We start from the raw sequence: 14,843 nt of genomic DNA, 5'->3' as shown, positions 1-14,843 counted from the left end.
CAGGTGCTAAGTGTGCTTTATGCAAGGGACCTCAACACACTGGCATGACCATAAAGTCTGGGAAGGGCACCTGAGAAACTAGATGCTGGGTGTGGAGAGGAAACTTGCATAAACCAGCCAGCTCCCTAGGGACAAAAGCAGATAGTGGTGTAGGAAAAGGACATAGCTTCTATAACAAAACATGTCTCTCTCTGACTGGAGTACCTCAGCTGCTGGGTGTCTCTGAAACTCATTGAGGGCAACCTCACCTGGGTCCAGCTCTAGCTGAGGATGGGAAAACTTTAGAGTAAGCAAATGCTTCCGAGCCGGGGGCTAGTGGGGGTGAGGGAAACATAAAGGACAGGGAGAGACAAAATCAAATCACCTTAAACTTGAACACTGATTTTAAGGGCTGCATACAGGCTGTTTAAAGAGGAAGAACACTGTGCCAACTCAGGCTTCCTGGGCTTGTATCTCGGTCTCATCATTTCTCACCATTCGACTCCGGCGCACGGCAACCCCATGTGTGTCACAGCAGAACTGCGTGCCAGAGAGTTTTCAATGGCTGATTTTTCAGAAGGCCTTTCTTCTAGGGTGCCTCTGGGTGTACTTGAACCCCCAACTTTGAGTTAGCAGCCAAACACATTAATCATTTGTACCACCCATGGTGCAAAACAGAGCAAATTATTAAACACTCTGTACCTTAGTTTCCTGTCTGCCCTGTAGCACACGGGTAATAACAACACATGCCTCATAGAGTTCATGGGGACTGGGTGAGTAAAAATACGCAGATTACTTAGAACATTGCCTGGTACTTTCTTTTCCTTTAAGCTACTAGTACTCTTTACCTCCACGTCCACCAAAGGATTAACTGAAAAAACAAACAGTGAAATTAAGGCCAATATTTTTTTACTTTTTGTCGCTCAGTAGTGGCAAAAGATTTGATGAATTTACACTTGAACAAATGAGATTTGAGGATTACTCCAAGACCTCCCTTGAACTGATTCATGTTATGTTGATATTACCACTGTCCACCATCCCCATGAATAATTTAGAGTGGGCTGCCTAACACTTGTTGAAACAAAAATATTTGAAATAAAAAACTAACAGATGGGTAGAACTATTCTGAATAAACACAGTGGAAAAGGAATTCAAAAGCTACTATACTTAACACCACAAATAAGAATTCAGATTAGAGAAAGGTCAAAATGCAAAGAAAGACTATTATAAATGTATTTAAAACATAACCCATTGTCGTTGAGTCAATTCCAACTCCTAGTGACCCTATAGGACAGAGTAGAACTGTCCCATGGGGTTTCCAAGGCTGTAAGCTTTATGGAAGCAGACTGCCACATCTTTCTCCCCAAGAGTGGCTGGTGGGTTCCGACCACTGGTCTTTTGGTTAGCAGCCGAGAGCTTAACTGTTCAGTCACAGTTAGAACCCTTAAATGCACACTATGTTAAAGATAAGAATAAAACATAGAAAATCTAAGCAGTTATGCTCAAACATTCAGTAATAAAGAAACTGAATGAAGAGAAAAGGCTGAAATGATTTTTAGTTACATGTTTTAAAAGCACAGTTGTAACATGTTTAAACACATATAGGGAAAAGAGAAACTGAAAGTGAAGCATTTATTAAGTCAAAGCAGAAAACAGAAAATAGAACTGAAAGATTTAGTACTGTTCATTTTTCCCAAAAATATAACCTAGAACTTTTAAAAAGTATTGATTTTTACAGAAGGAAACTATAAGCCTCAACTTTAAATACTTAGTTGACCTTTACTAAGTGATGATAAGCTTTATAGAATTCAACGGATGTGGAAAGAGTTAGAAAGTAGATGGTCCAAGAAAGAGTGCCCACCACCAATATTCAGTACATGGAAAATGCCTCAGCTACACACAAGGACAATGAAACGCACTCTATGGGGGTCCTGCAATTCACAAGGTAGAAGGCAAAGTAGTCACCCTGGATGAGTTTTGGTGTGTAGCCTGACCTTTATCTTGGATACAACACTTGCAAACATAACTACGATATTGATTTAAGAACACTCAGAGGAAAGAATTGCGTAATGGTCAGAATGAACGTGTAAGGCACAGATCTTGCTACGCTAACACAATGGCTTTTTCTGAGATAACAGAGAGTGGATACAGGGAGCTGGGTAGACAACATTTATCTACATTTTAACAATGCTTTCAACCCTGTGCTGCATATCAGCATGCTGAGAAATTAAGAGATGAATTGTATAAACGATGTGACAGAGTGAATTACTAGCAGCTTACAGACTGGAAATAAAGGGTTATTCTTCTTTCAGGTGCAGACGTACGTGCATATAGACACGCTGATGTATTTCAGGTTTCAATTTGCAGCTAGACTAATCATATGAAATAAAATAAATGTAGCTTATACACTAATCATTTTCAGGCAAAGGATCATTTGATAGCATCCAAGTATCTCAACAACTCATGAGAAAGAAAATTCTGGAAATAAAACAACGACGACAAAGAGACTAGCTATTTACTTTCACTTAAAAAATATAAGCAAAGGAAATCTACTGAATGAAAAAGAAAACACAGTGTCTATTAGAAGTACAGGTCATGCCTTCTACGGCACCAGCTGAATTTTTCTTCAGCATTTGTGTTTTAACTTTTCTGTTCGATGAGCCCAGTTAGGTTGGTAAATCTGTCTGCGCATTCCCTGGTTTGTTTTGCGCGGCTGTAACGCACCCCAGCAGGAGCCCAATGGGGGAAGGTCCTGTCTTAGAAAAGGGACATAACAAAACCCAGGGCCCAATTCAGACTCAGAGAGACCCTGTAGGACAGAGTAGAGCTGCCTCATAGGGTTTCCAAGGCCGTAATCTTTATGGAAGCCTACTGCTACATCTTTCTCCAAGGGAGCAGCTGGTGGGTTCGAACTGCCGACATCTGGGCTAGCAGTCAAGCGCTTTAACTGCTGAGCAACCAGCGCTCTGACATAATAAAGATGGGCTCCATTTTCAACAATGTTATTTGGAATCAACTGCAAGTCAAAGCTTAGCTATTTAAGCATGGACTTAGAAGAATAGAAGGTAAACTGACCATTCATTCATGCCATCCTTCATTCACCCATTCAGGAAACTGAGAACCTACTATGTGCTAGGCACCACGGATATAACAGTGAACAATCTAAACTCTAAGGCCTCTATAATTCTGGAGTTTACCCTGTAAGATAAAAGACTTGTAAAGACGCTCATTGAAATAGCTATGATGGGAGCCCTGGTGGCACAGTGGCTAAGCAGTCCACTGCTAATCAAAAGGCCCACAGTTCGAATCCACCAGCTACTCCTTGGAAACCCTATGGGGCAGTTCTACTCTGTCCTGTAGGGTTGTCATGAGTTGGAATCGACTCAATGGCAATGGGTTTATGATTGGAGGAATGCTGCTTTTCCAACAATTCTTATGTATTAAAATGGAAAAAGTTACTGTGTATCAGAGGCTAAATACAAGGTCAGCTGGGCTTAGTGGAAAGTAAAAATATTGGGATATTTTCAACAGAATTATAGTATAACTTTCAAGTATCTATAGTTACTTGAAAATTTGTAGAGTATCTTTTTTTAAAGATGCTTAAAACTAATTTACTGAAAAACAGAGACTAATAATAATATCAATTGTCAACATGTAAATGAGAAGTTCTTAAGTATTCAAAAAACAGTTTCCTTAAATAGTTCAAGCATTCATATTACATTTCTTCACAATAATAAATCACCCGGCAATTTCAATATCCGTGGTTATCATCGGTGCCATTCTTTTTCAGCTGATTATGACTTCAATTAAGATTTGAATTAATGGCATTAGGCTAATAACTACCATACTGTACCTTCACTGTGTTGGCTGGTAATAAGAACCACACTTGTGATTTACAGTACACCGGGCTTTATAAGGGTCATTAGGCCATTAGTTACATTGATCAGAATACCACACCACACAGCAGAACTAAAACACTGTAATTTGCTTAGACTGTTTTGCATCTAGTAACACATCTGTGTGTACACAGCACGAGCAGAGCTAAAATCAGGTAGATTGCTCCCCCTTAACAATACCAAGATGTGAACTTTAGAGTCAAAAGAAGAGAATTCTACTGATGATTCTTGCCACTGGAATTCACTTGTTTTCTGGATATACCATAAAATTAGTCGATCCAGGACAAGAGCATAAAGTCAGGATTTCTAGGGGTCAAATGAGCCCAGGCTGACAGTCAATCTTAGCACGCCACTACACGCTCACATGTTTAAGTTAGTCCACGTTTAGTTTAAGGCTATTTATTTGCAGGGTTCTGCCACCTAAACCTACAGAAGGTTTTCTGGATTTGCTTTGGGGGCTTGGCTCTGATCGGTACTGCCTTTAAGCAGGCTAAACTATCACTCAAACATTTTTGGTTCTACTAAATCTCGGCTTCCCAATGGAAGCTGAAAGTACAAATTTTTTTTTTTTTTTTCTGGTTGTCACAGTAAAAGAAAGGTACTGAGGTAAAAACTTCAACTTTCAGATTTAGAAAATAGCATTCAAAGCCAGGATTTTGGCACAAATTATCAGGGCTTCAGCTTCTTTTAAGCTCACGGAGGAAGTGGTCACTCCGCTAATCAGCCAGTAAAGATGACTGTCGATCCAGGCAGATCACCCACTTAACTCACTGACCAAGACTGGCCTGGATCTCGCTTTAAGCACTATAATTCAGAGCAGTATACAGGAAGCCTCCGTGAAGGAAAAGGCAACATTTTCAGTCACGTAAATCTCAGGTAGCAAATTAAAAGGAAAATAAAAGTTTGTTAGGGAGATAAAAACGTTTTAGATTTGTTTACATTATAATTTGGGGGGGATGGCTTCAGTGTTTTCAAGGGGGAAGAACAAACACGTAATCCATAAAAATTAAGATGAATTTCTGAATTTGAATTATGACTATTTCTCACATTTATTTTATTATTACTTAACAGCTTTTTAAAAAGACCTGCTGGCAAGAGACATTTTCTTCATCACCGCTAAAACACTGTTAAAAGTTAAATCTACTTCTATGATTTATGTGGATAATTTGTTAACTATAATAATAAAAGTCAGAAGGAAACAAACCAGCTCTACTTTATAATTTTCTGTCTTCCCCACTTCCCAGAACATATAGTAGGATGTCTATAAACTAATTTCACGCTAGGAAACATCCAGGACCTTAAACACAGTTTGATATTGTCACAGTTTGGGTTCACGAAGTAGGCTGAGGTACCCCTGAAGCCATCTGATTATACTCCACGGTCTATGGAAGGAATGGAGAGAATCACGCCAAAGCATGGCCCTAACTACAAAGATTGCTTTGGAAAAAACATACACAGGCCTTTACCTTCCTCCTTTCTTCGTTTTGCTTCTTCCTCACTTCTTTCCTTGGCTTTCAGTGCTTCATCAGCTTTCGCTGAAATGAAAAACAATGAAATTTCGTTTATTTTATGCCCATATTGCAAGTGGAAATGCTGGGGAACGTGGGAAAAAAAAATCATCACATGTTTTTTGTGAAGGAGTCAGAAGAAAGAAACAAAGTGGTTGGAAATTTCAAATACACATTTTAGAACCTTTATTCAGAATAAACATTTAGAATACTTATTTAGAATCTTTGAACTTAATTCACTACAATCTCCGTACAAAAGAGAAATCAACTCTAAGAACATCGGTTTAAACGGTGGCATAGCTGGGAAAGGCTGCTGAGGACGTTACTGGTGACCCGATGTGTCAGTGCCACGCACCTGTCTGAGACTCGGGAGGAAAGCTCTTCAGCTACCATCCATATTTTAAATAAAGAAGCTTGCAATATCTATGCAGTAGTATCTAATTAAGTAGCATATTATTGTTGTTTCATGGCACATCACAGCTGCAGTTCTTTATTCATGTTATGACAGCATTTGGTAAAAAGAATCTTTTTCCCTCTAGAAGCCTCTTCCCTTATTACTTAATTATCTACTAGTTGCTCAACTGCAGGGGTTTTCACACACTTTACTACAGATGTTAAAGAAGATTAAAAATACACAGCACAGTAACAAGGGACTATCAATACACCCTGTAAATTAATTACATTTCTGTTCTAGCACATCATTTATTCCAAAGCACTAACGTCTCTGAGGAGCGATTCCTCCTTACTGCCGTTCCACTGCCTGATGAGTGAACCAAGTGCAAATAAGTCTCTAACAGCATTACGGCTGATGAAACATTAAGTTAAAAAAGTATTGCCTCACCAAAAGGAAAAGAATCAAACTGTGCCACGTTAAACTTTGGATGAGCCTTTATTATAATGATAACAGCCATGTAAAGTGTGATTTAAAAAATAGACAAACTTACACTTTGGCTTCTGGCTGCATATATTTTTCCTGTACAAAATCAACATATCATTTGGAAAGCACAAAACCTGGTTTAAAAGGAGACTTTAAAGAAAATACATGCTACATACATAATTATTTTTCTTCCAAGTATGATTTTTCTTCACCATCAATATTGACACTTTCTTAAAACATAAAACTTATATAATGGTGTTACGAAGTGCTATATCCAATTACGCAGACATCTGTTTCCAGTTACAAGCTTTTATACACACTTAGACTGCATTTAAGGTCATGAAATATTAAAACTTTTATGCCACTCTGTATCACTGCGAGAATCTATTAAATTAGATAATAAAAACAAACCACCAGTAAGTCTAAAGACTTTTACTTCATTTACACTTTATTCTCCCTGGTAGGAGGACAGGGATAATAGAAATCCCATTTAAATTCAATTTTGGTTACATGTGTAATTGTAGATATACCCCTTGAGTCATGTAAAATGCCCAGCTTATGTTTCTTTCAAATTATCCCGTTCAGATTCACATTCTACTCCTTACAACCATCTTCAATATGTATTAGCAGAGCTCATTAGGCTGAAATTTAATAATGCAAACATCAGGCGGATTTCAAGAACCTCCATCAACAACGTAAGATGGATTGCTTATATACAGCTCTTGGGCCAACTGGGCACAATTTAAATTCAATAAACTACTCTGCCTAAATCTGATTTATCTATTTCACTATGCGGCTTCGTCCTTTCTTACTGATTTGTTGCTCTACGTGGACAATTCACTGGAATATTGTTTTATGTTTCTTTTTTTTTAACTGCAAATGGCTCTTGCACTATGGTTAAATATCGTATGTAATTTAGCTTGATGCTGTCAATCAAGACTCCCAAGTATGTATGTGTGCAGATGTGTGTGTATGTGTATAGATATGTAAAATCTTTTGAATAACGCTGAAATAGCATGTTGTTGTTAGGTGCCGTCGAGTCGGTTCCGACCCATAGCGACCCCGTGCACAACAGAACGAAACACTGCCCGGTCCTGCGCCATCCGTACAATCGCTGTTATGCTCGAGCTCATTGTTGCAGCCACTGTGTCAATCCACCTCGTTGAGGGTCTTCCTCTTTTCCGCTGACCCTGTACTCTGCCAAGCATGATGTCCTTCTCCAGGGACTGATCCCTCCTGACAGCATGTCCAAAGTATGTAAGACGCAGTCTTGCCATCCTTGCTTCTAAGGAGCTTTCTGGTTGTACTTCTTCCAAGACAGATTTGTTCCTTCTTTTGGCAGTCCGTGGTGTATTCAATATTCTTTGCCAACACCACAACTCAAAGGCGTCAACTCTTCTTCGGTCTTCCTCATTCATTGTCCAGCTTTCACATGCATATGATGTGATTGAAAATACCATGGTTTGGGTCAGGCACACCTTAGTCTTCGGGGTGACATCTTGCCCTTCAACACTTTGAAGAGGTCCTTTGCAGCAGATTTGCCCAATGCAATACATCATTTGATTTCTTGACTGCTGCTTCCATGGCTGTTGATTGTGGATCCAAGTAAAATGAAATCCTTGACAACTTCAGTCTTTTCTCCGTTTATCATGATGTTGCTCACAGGCCCAGTTGTGAGGATTTTTGTTTTCTTTATGTTGAGGTGCAATCCATACTGAAGGCTGTGGTCTTTGATCTTCATTGGTAAGTGCTTCAAGTCCTCTTCACTTTCAGCAAGCAAGGTTGTGTCATCTGCATAATGCAGGTTGTTAATGAGTCTTCCTCCAGTCCTGATGCCCCGTTCTTCTTCATATAGTCCAGCTTCTCATATTATTTGCTCAGCTCACAGATGGAATAGGTATGGTGAAAGAATACAACCCTGACGTACACCTTTCTTGACTTTAAACCAATCCGTATCTCCTTGTTTTGTCTGAACAACTGCCTCTTCATCTATGTACAGGTTCCTCATGAGCACAATTAAGTGTTCTGGAATTTCCATTCCTCGCACTGTTATCCATAGTTTATGACACATGGGGGACTGACAGACACGGGGGGCGGGGGTGGGGACACATAGCATAGATAATAATTAATTTTAAAAGCACAAATTTAAAAGTTTTACCAATAATCAATATGTTTTCTACAAAAATGAATGAATTTATCTGAAGATAATTCATTTACTCAAATTGAGTCATTAGGATAAACTCCTCATTGATTATTAAGGGACTCTTTTTTTTCTAGAAGAAAAATCTATTTTTCTTTCTGTCACTATGATTTAAATGTCAATAAGGGAAGAATTCATGGTCATTCATATATGATTTAGTTTTTCCTAATGATTTTTATATTCGGTAAAAGGCAGCAATCCCGTTTGACATATGGGGATACTGAATCTCTTTAGCAGCGCCAAGGAATTTGAGCCCAAAGAGCATGACCGGTAAGCAGCAAGTCCCAGTCTCTATGACTCCTGATGGCTACCTTTGGAATTTACAGCAGGATCTACTCTAAAGCAGCTCACGTATCAAAAGGACTTACACCTTCCACTAACCCTGTGTATAACTTGCAGTAACTTGGCTCTTCCCAGCTCCCACGCGAACAGTCCCTCCAGGCTTCGTTTCCATTACTACCCAACCTGAACCCCAAAATACCCATTTCAATTCCACGCATGTGGCATGCTGAGTAGAACTGCCCCACAGAGTTTCCTACAACCTGTAATCTTTACGGCAGCAGATCGCCAGGCCATCCTCCCATGGAGCCACTGGGTGGGTTCAAACCATCAAACCTTCTGCTAACGACCAAACGCTTACCGCTGTGCAACCAGGCCTCCTTTCCATGCTCATAAACACCCTCGTTTCTCTCATTCTTTTAACAATCTGTTATCAACACATCTGGCCACTTTTTCTATTTATAGTATATAAGTACAGTGTATAAATGCCATTGGCTCTACTAAAAACCATCCTCATGTCCTGTAACGAACTATGCTTTCTCTCTATAAACGTCAATACCCTCACATGCCATTCCCAGCTCCTTATATCTTCTCATCCTCACTCCTGTCCACTCCCAGACTTTTACATTCACCTCGTTTCAGAAAGTGAGCCCATCCCTTGTGCTTCACAACTTGTTCCCATCCAAGTCCTTCAGGATCCTTTCTGATTCTCCAGGTTCAGACTCTCTCACCCTCAGACTATAAACACAGGTAAGTCTTACAAATTCTCTACAGTACTTACTCTCCTTTCAACCAGGCCACTGTCTACTCTTGTTCCCACCACCTTTTCCCTCACAGGCTCATGTAATGGTCCCTAAAAGCGCTGTCATGGCCAAGTCTAATGGCTACCTCAGCTTCTGTATTTTTAAAACAGTTAACCAACAACATCTTTCTCATAACATGCTCCTAATTCTAACAATTCTTTGTCAACCTTTTCTTTTGTCTCTTTCACCCACATTTTACTTCTTGGAGTTCTGTTCTTGGGCAGTCTACAGAAGGTCTAACATGTAAACTATATGTCTATCATAGCCATGTTTCTCTCTGGCTCCAGCTCTAGTCCCTCTCCTGATCTTTAGAACTATTTTTCCACTCACTTCCTGATGCTTCCACACAGATATTTCAAAGTCACGCCCATGACTGAACTCACAGTCTTTCACTCAAACCTGGTCCACTTCTTTTGCTGATTCGTATTTCACCAGTCACTCACTCTCTCCTGCTGGAAATCTTTGTGACACTCTCCTTCAACTCTTACCCTCACGCTGCATCACTGATTGGCTAGGAATTCCATCAGATTCTACTTCATAGTTTATCTCTGGAATCTACCCACTTCTTTTCAATTTCACTGCCAATACTCACACTCAGGACCTCACCTCTTTTCACTCTGAACAAGAAAGAAGCTCCTGTTTGTACTTCTGATCCTGTGCCCTCCGATGTAACCTTCACATTACCACCAGGGTAAGGAATGTGCTTTGTTGTTTGTTTGCTTTTGTGGCCCCAGCAGCCAAGTACAGTATCTAGGACACAGAGGTACTCAATATTCAAAGAGTCAGTAAAATAGACAAGCCTTTGGAGCATCTGATCAAAGGGGGGTGAAAAAAAAAAAGGAGACCCTAATAAACATCGTAAGAAATAAATAAAATGACATTACTAGAGATAGAGGAAATTTTAAAAATTAAACAATATACAAATATAAACACAGACAACCGTATGTCAAAACACTGGGAAATCTAGAGAAAATCAATAATCGTTTAGGAAAATAAGAAGTCGTAGAACATCTAAAAAGTTAAAATTAAACTTCTATTTCAAAAAATGTTTCTAGGCTACCCAGTTTTATGTAAGACTTCTACCAAACTTTCAAGGGACCATGAATGGCCCAAATACATATTAAAAATGCACTCAATGTCACCAGTACTCAAGGAAATGCAAATTAAAACAATGTTATAAATTTTTGCCCAAGAAACTGTTTAAAAATAAAGACTAAAAATAACATGAAGTGTTAGCAATGATATAGTGAAATAAATTCTCTCATACCCTGGCAGTAGGATATAAACTTGTGAAGTAGTTTTAGAAGGCTCCTGGACTTGCGGACAACATCAAATGTACATATACCCTTGATTTATCTAGCAATTCTACTTCTAGGATATTATTCTATGAAAATACTTGCATGTGTATACAAAGACACACATACAAAGATGTAATTCTTTTTGTAATTAAAAAACAAAACAAAACAAAACCAAGAGAACAACCTAAATATGGGTGAGGATAAATAAATGACAGTATAAAATTATGAAATACTATAAAGCCATTATAAAGAATGAGATAGATTTGTATCCATTGATATGGGAAGATCTTCAAGACAAATATTAAGTTAAAATATCGAGTTGGAGAACAATGTAGAATACGATCTCATTTACTAAACAAAACAAGGTGCGTGAGTACATGTGTAAACGAACAGGGCGAAGACAGAAGGAAGGCATGAAAAACTGCTAGCGTACTTGGCTACACCAGTGGTCTTCCCACCTTATTAACTACCTTTATTTAAAAACATACATACGTACTCCAATATTCCATCTGTAAAGTTAAAAAACAAATTATACTTTCAAGATGGTGAAGAAGTTTCCTGATGCACTTACATATATTTTGGAGCCCAGAGAGGATAAACAGTAAATAAAAGTATTTAGGAAGGGTTAATGGTGATGGCTGAATAACATGATAATGTAATTAATGTCACTGAACTGTACATGTGAAGACTGCAGAAATTACAAATGTTCACTTACTTATATACTTTTACCACAATAAAAAGCTTTTAAAAAAGCATTTAGCAAAATGTATGTTGTTGTTAGGTGCTGTCGAGTTGGTTCCGACTCATAGTGATCCTATGTACAAGAGAACAAAACACTGCCTGGTCCCAAGCTATCCTCACAATTGTTGCTATGTTTGAGCCCCTTGTTGCAGCTACTGTGCCAATCCATCTCCTTGAGGGTTTTCCTCTTTTTCACTCTACCTTCTACTTAACCAAGCAGGACGTCCTTCTGCAGGGACTGATCTCTCCTGATAACATGTCCAAAGTACGTGAGATGTAGTCAAGCCATCCTTGCTTCTAAGGAGCATTCTGGCTGTACTTCTTCCAGGCAGATACGTTCATTCTTCTGGTAGTCTGTGATATATTCAATATTCTTTGCCAATGCCATAATTCAAAAGGCATCAATTCTCGTTCGATCTTCCTTACTCGTTGTCTAGCTTTGGCATGCATATGAGGCAACTAAAAATACCACGGCTTGGGTCAGGCACATCTTACTCCTCAAGGTGACATCTTTGCTTTTTAACACTTGAAAGAGGTCTTTTGCAGCAGATCTGCCCAATGCAGTATGTTGTATGATTATTTCTTCACTGCTGCTTCCATGGATATTGATTGATTATAGATCCAAGTAAAATGAAATCCTTGACGACATTAATATTTTCTCCATTTACCATGATGTTGCTTATTTGTCCAGTTGTGAAGATTTTTGTTTTCTTTGTATTGAAGGGTAATCCATACTGAAGGCTGCAGCCTTTGGTCTTCATCATTAAGTACTTCAAGTCCTGTTCGCATTCAACAAGCAAGGTTGTATCATCTGCTTATCATGGGCTGTAACGAGTCTTCCTCCAATTCTGATGCTGCATTCTTCATATAGTTCACCTTCTCGGGCTATTTACTCAACGTACACATTGAATAGGTACGGGAAAAAGGATACAACTCTGCCACACACCTTTCCTGACTTTAAACCATGCAGTATCCCCTTGTTCTGCCTCTTGGTCTATGTACAGTTTCCTCATGAGCACAATTAAGTATTCCGGAATTCCCATTCTTTGCAATGTTATTCATAATTTGTTATGATCCACACAACTGAATGCCTTTGCATAGTCAAAAAAACACAGGAAAACATCCTTCTGTTATTCCTCTGCTTTCCTCCAAGATCCATCTGACATCAGCAGTGATATCCCTTGTACGTGATTCTGAATCTGGCTTGGACTTCTGGCAGTTCCCTTTCAATGTACTGCTGCAACCACTTTTGAATGATCTTAAGGGAAATTTTACTTGTGTGGTGATATTAATGATGCTGTTGGATCACCTTTCTCTGGAATGGGCACAAATACGGATCTCGTCCAGCCGGCTGGCCAGGTAGCGAGCACTTCTGGCACTGCGTCCATTTGCTGAAACATCTCAGTCGGTGTTCCACCAACTCCTGCAGCCTTGTTTTTCACCAGTGCCTTCAGTGTAGCTTGGGCTGCTTCTTTTGACACTGTAGGTTCCTGATCATACGCTACCTCCTGAAATGGCTGAATGTCAACCAGTTCTTTTTGGTACAGTGACTCTGTGCATTCCTTCCATCTTCTTTTGATGCTTTCTGCACCATTCAATATTTTGCCCATAGAATCTTTCAGTACTGCAATTCAAGGTTTGAACTTTTTCTTCACTTCCTCCAGCTTGAGAAATGCCAAGCGTGTTCTTCCCTTTTGGATTTCTACCTCCAGGTCTTCGCGCATGTCATTATAATACTTTACTTTGTCCTCTCAAGCTGCCCTTTGAAATCTTCTGTTCAGCTCTTTTACTTCATTTCTTCCACTTGGTTTAGCTGCTCTGTGTTGCAGAGCAAGTTTCAGAGTCTCTTCTGACATTCATTTTGGTCTTTTCTTTCTTTCCTCTCTTTTTAATGACCCCTTGCTTTCTTCATTTGTGATGTCCTTGATGTTACTGTTTGGTCTTCAGGTATGTGTTCACTCAAAATATATAGTTCTGTTTATTTCAGTATAGTATAATTCTGAGTGCTTTTTACACTAAGAAAAAGACGCTAGGGCATTTTATAGGCACTGCTGTATCAAAATGTTCTAAGTGAGAGTGTAAAGCTGGGTGATCTGTAGTCAGGAGACTAGTACTGCTTCCAGTACTGCCCATCTCATCCTTCACATGGGTACAGCCTTTGCTGGGTAAGTTATCAAAACACCTTTGAGAAAATTCTCTGACATTTCATTCTTTCTTACTACATTTACCATGAATGACACTGACTTTATTTGGTTTAAATATTATCAAATGTTTTAAAAAGTCCGAGTCAGTCAAAGAGATAAAATATAAATTAACAATAAAATGTAATTTCCCCAAAGAATTCTAAGTATGGGTACTCTATCTAGATAAGTTATTGTTATGCATATCTTATTAATGAGAGATGAAGGGCCCAAGAAGGTTAAATATTTTGCCAAGGTCACAATGGCCATGGTACGGGGCTTGTGAACTCCAGTTAGGTATTGTTTTTAGCCTGTCTCTTACCTCATCTAGAAGCAAAGAGTAGCCAGAAATACAGCCTAATGAGCCCCTTTCCATGTACATGTTATTGCTTTATCAAGAAACTTTTACTTGAATATGTGTTATTCAAAATCACATGGAACACCTGAAGAAGCCTCTGCTTTGGTATCAACCACTCATACACGCTTATTTTTTCATACATTTAAGGTGGCATTAGAAAATGTATCTAGAAAGTTTCTCTTGGACATATCATGTTAAGTCCCCTGGGCATCTGTGTGTGGGAAACATTCAATAATCCTGAGATTTTCTTCCCCATTTCCAAAATTCAGTAGCTCATCTAAAGTGGAAACGTAATCAGCAGTGCTATTAAGAGTAATTCTGATCCCAGAGTGTTGTTATCTCCATGCTTCAATAACCACCATGTGTCTGAAACGTACTGCTGGAGTGAATGACGGTTCTAAGTAAGAAAGTGCCTAAAGAAAGGCATTATTAGTTTGTATTCGATGTGTTTGTGAGAGAGATGTTAGCAAAGAAGAGAAAGGCGCTGTTTACATTTACAGTTTCATTTCCTTCGAAATTTCATGTGAACAGTTAAGGCAATTTTAATTTTAATCTAGAGGAAGAAAAACCAGACGACTGTGAAGTCTTAGCTCGGTCTTGCCAGAATCTCTCTCTAGGTCTTAATGGAAAGGGGTAATATAGGTGTCTCCTGGAAGACGTGCAAGAGAGTAGATTCTGAATCAATTTTCCAAGTCTATCTGTTCATCTGGTAGCAAGTACCATG

At 39.0% G+C, this 14,843-nt stretch overlaps 1 protein-coding gene across 1 annotated transcript in view; it reads right to left on the bottom strand.

Annotated features, from left to right (window-relative positions):
- The window catches only part of RSRC1 (arginine and serine rich coiled-coil 1), a 393,771-nt gene that overhangs the window by 69,575 nt on the left and 309,353 nt on the right, over positions 1–14,843 (bottom strand). Inside the window, exon 7 of the mRNA XM_003416130.4 lies at positions 5,342–5,410. Within this exon, the coding sequence (XP_003416178.2) occupies positions 5,342–5,410 (69 nt within the window). The remainder of the gene's footprint in view (positions 1–5,341; positions 5,411–14,843) is intronic.

This window comes from Loxodonta africana, chromosome 23 (assembly GCF_030014295.1).
Source record: "Loxodonta africana isolate mLoxAfr1 chromosome 23, mLoxAfr1.hap2, whole genome shotgun sequence".
In the NCBI taxonomy this organism is placed as follows: domain Eukaryota; kingdom Metazoa; phylum Chordata; class Mammalia; order Proboscidea; family Elephantidae; genus Loxodonta; species Loxodonta africana.
The sequence above is the reverse complement of the archived record's forward strand: the minus strand, read 5'-3'. Positions and strand labels throughout refer to the sequence as shown.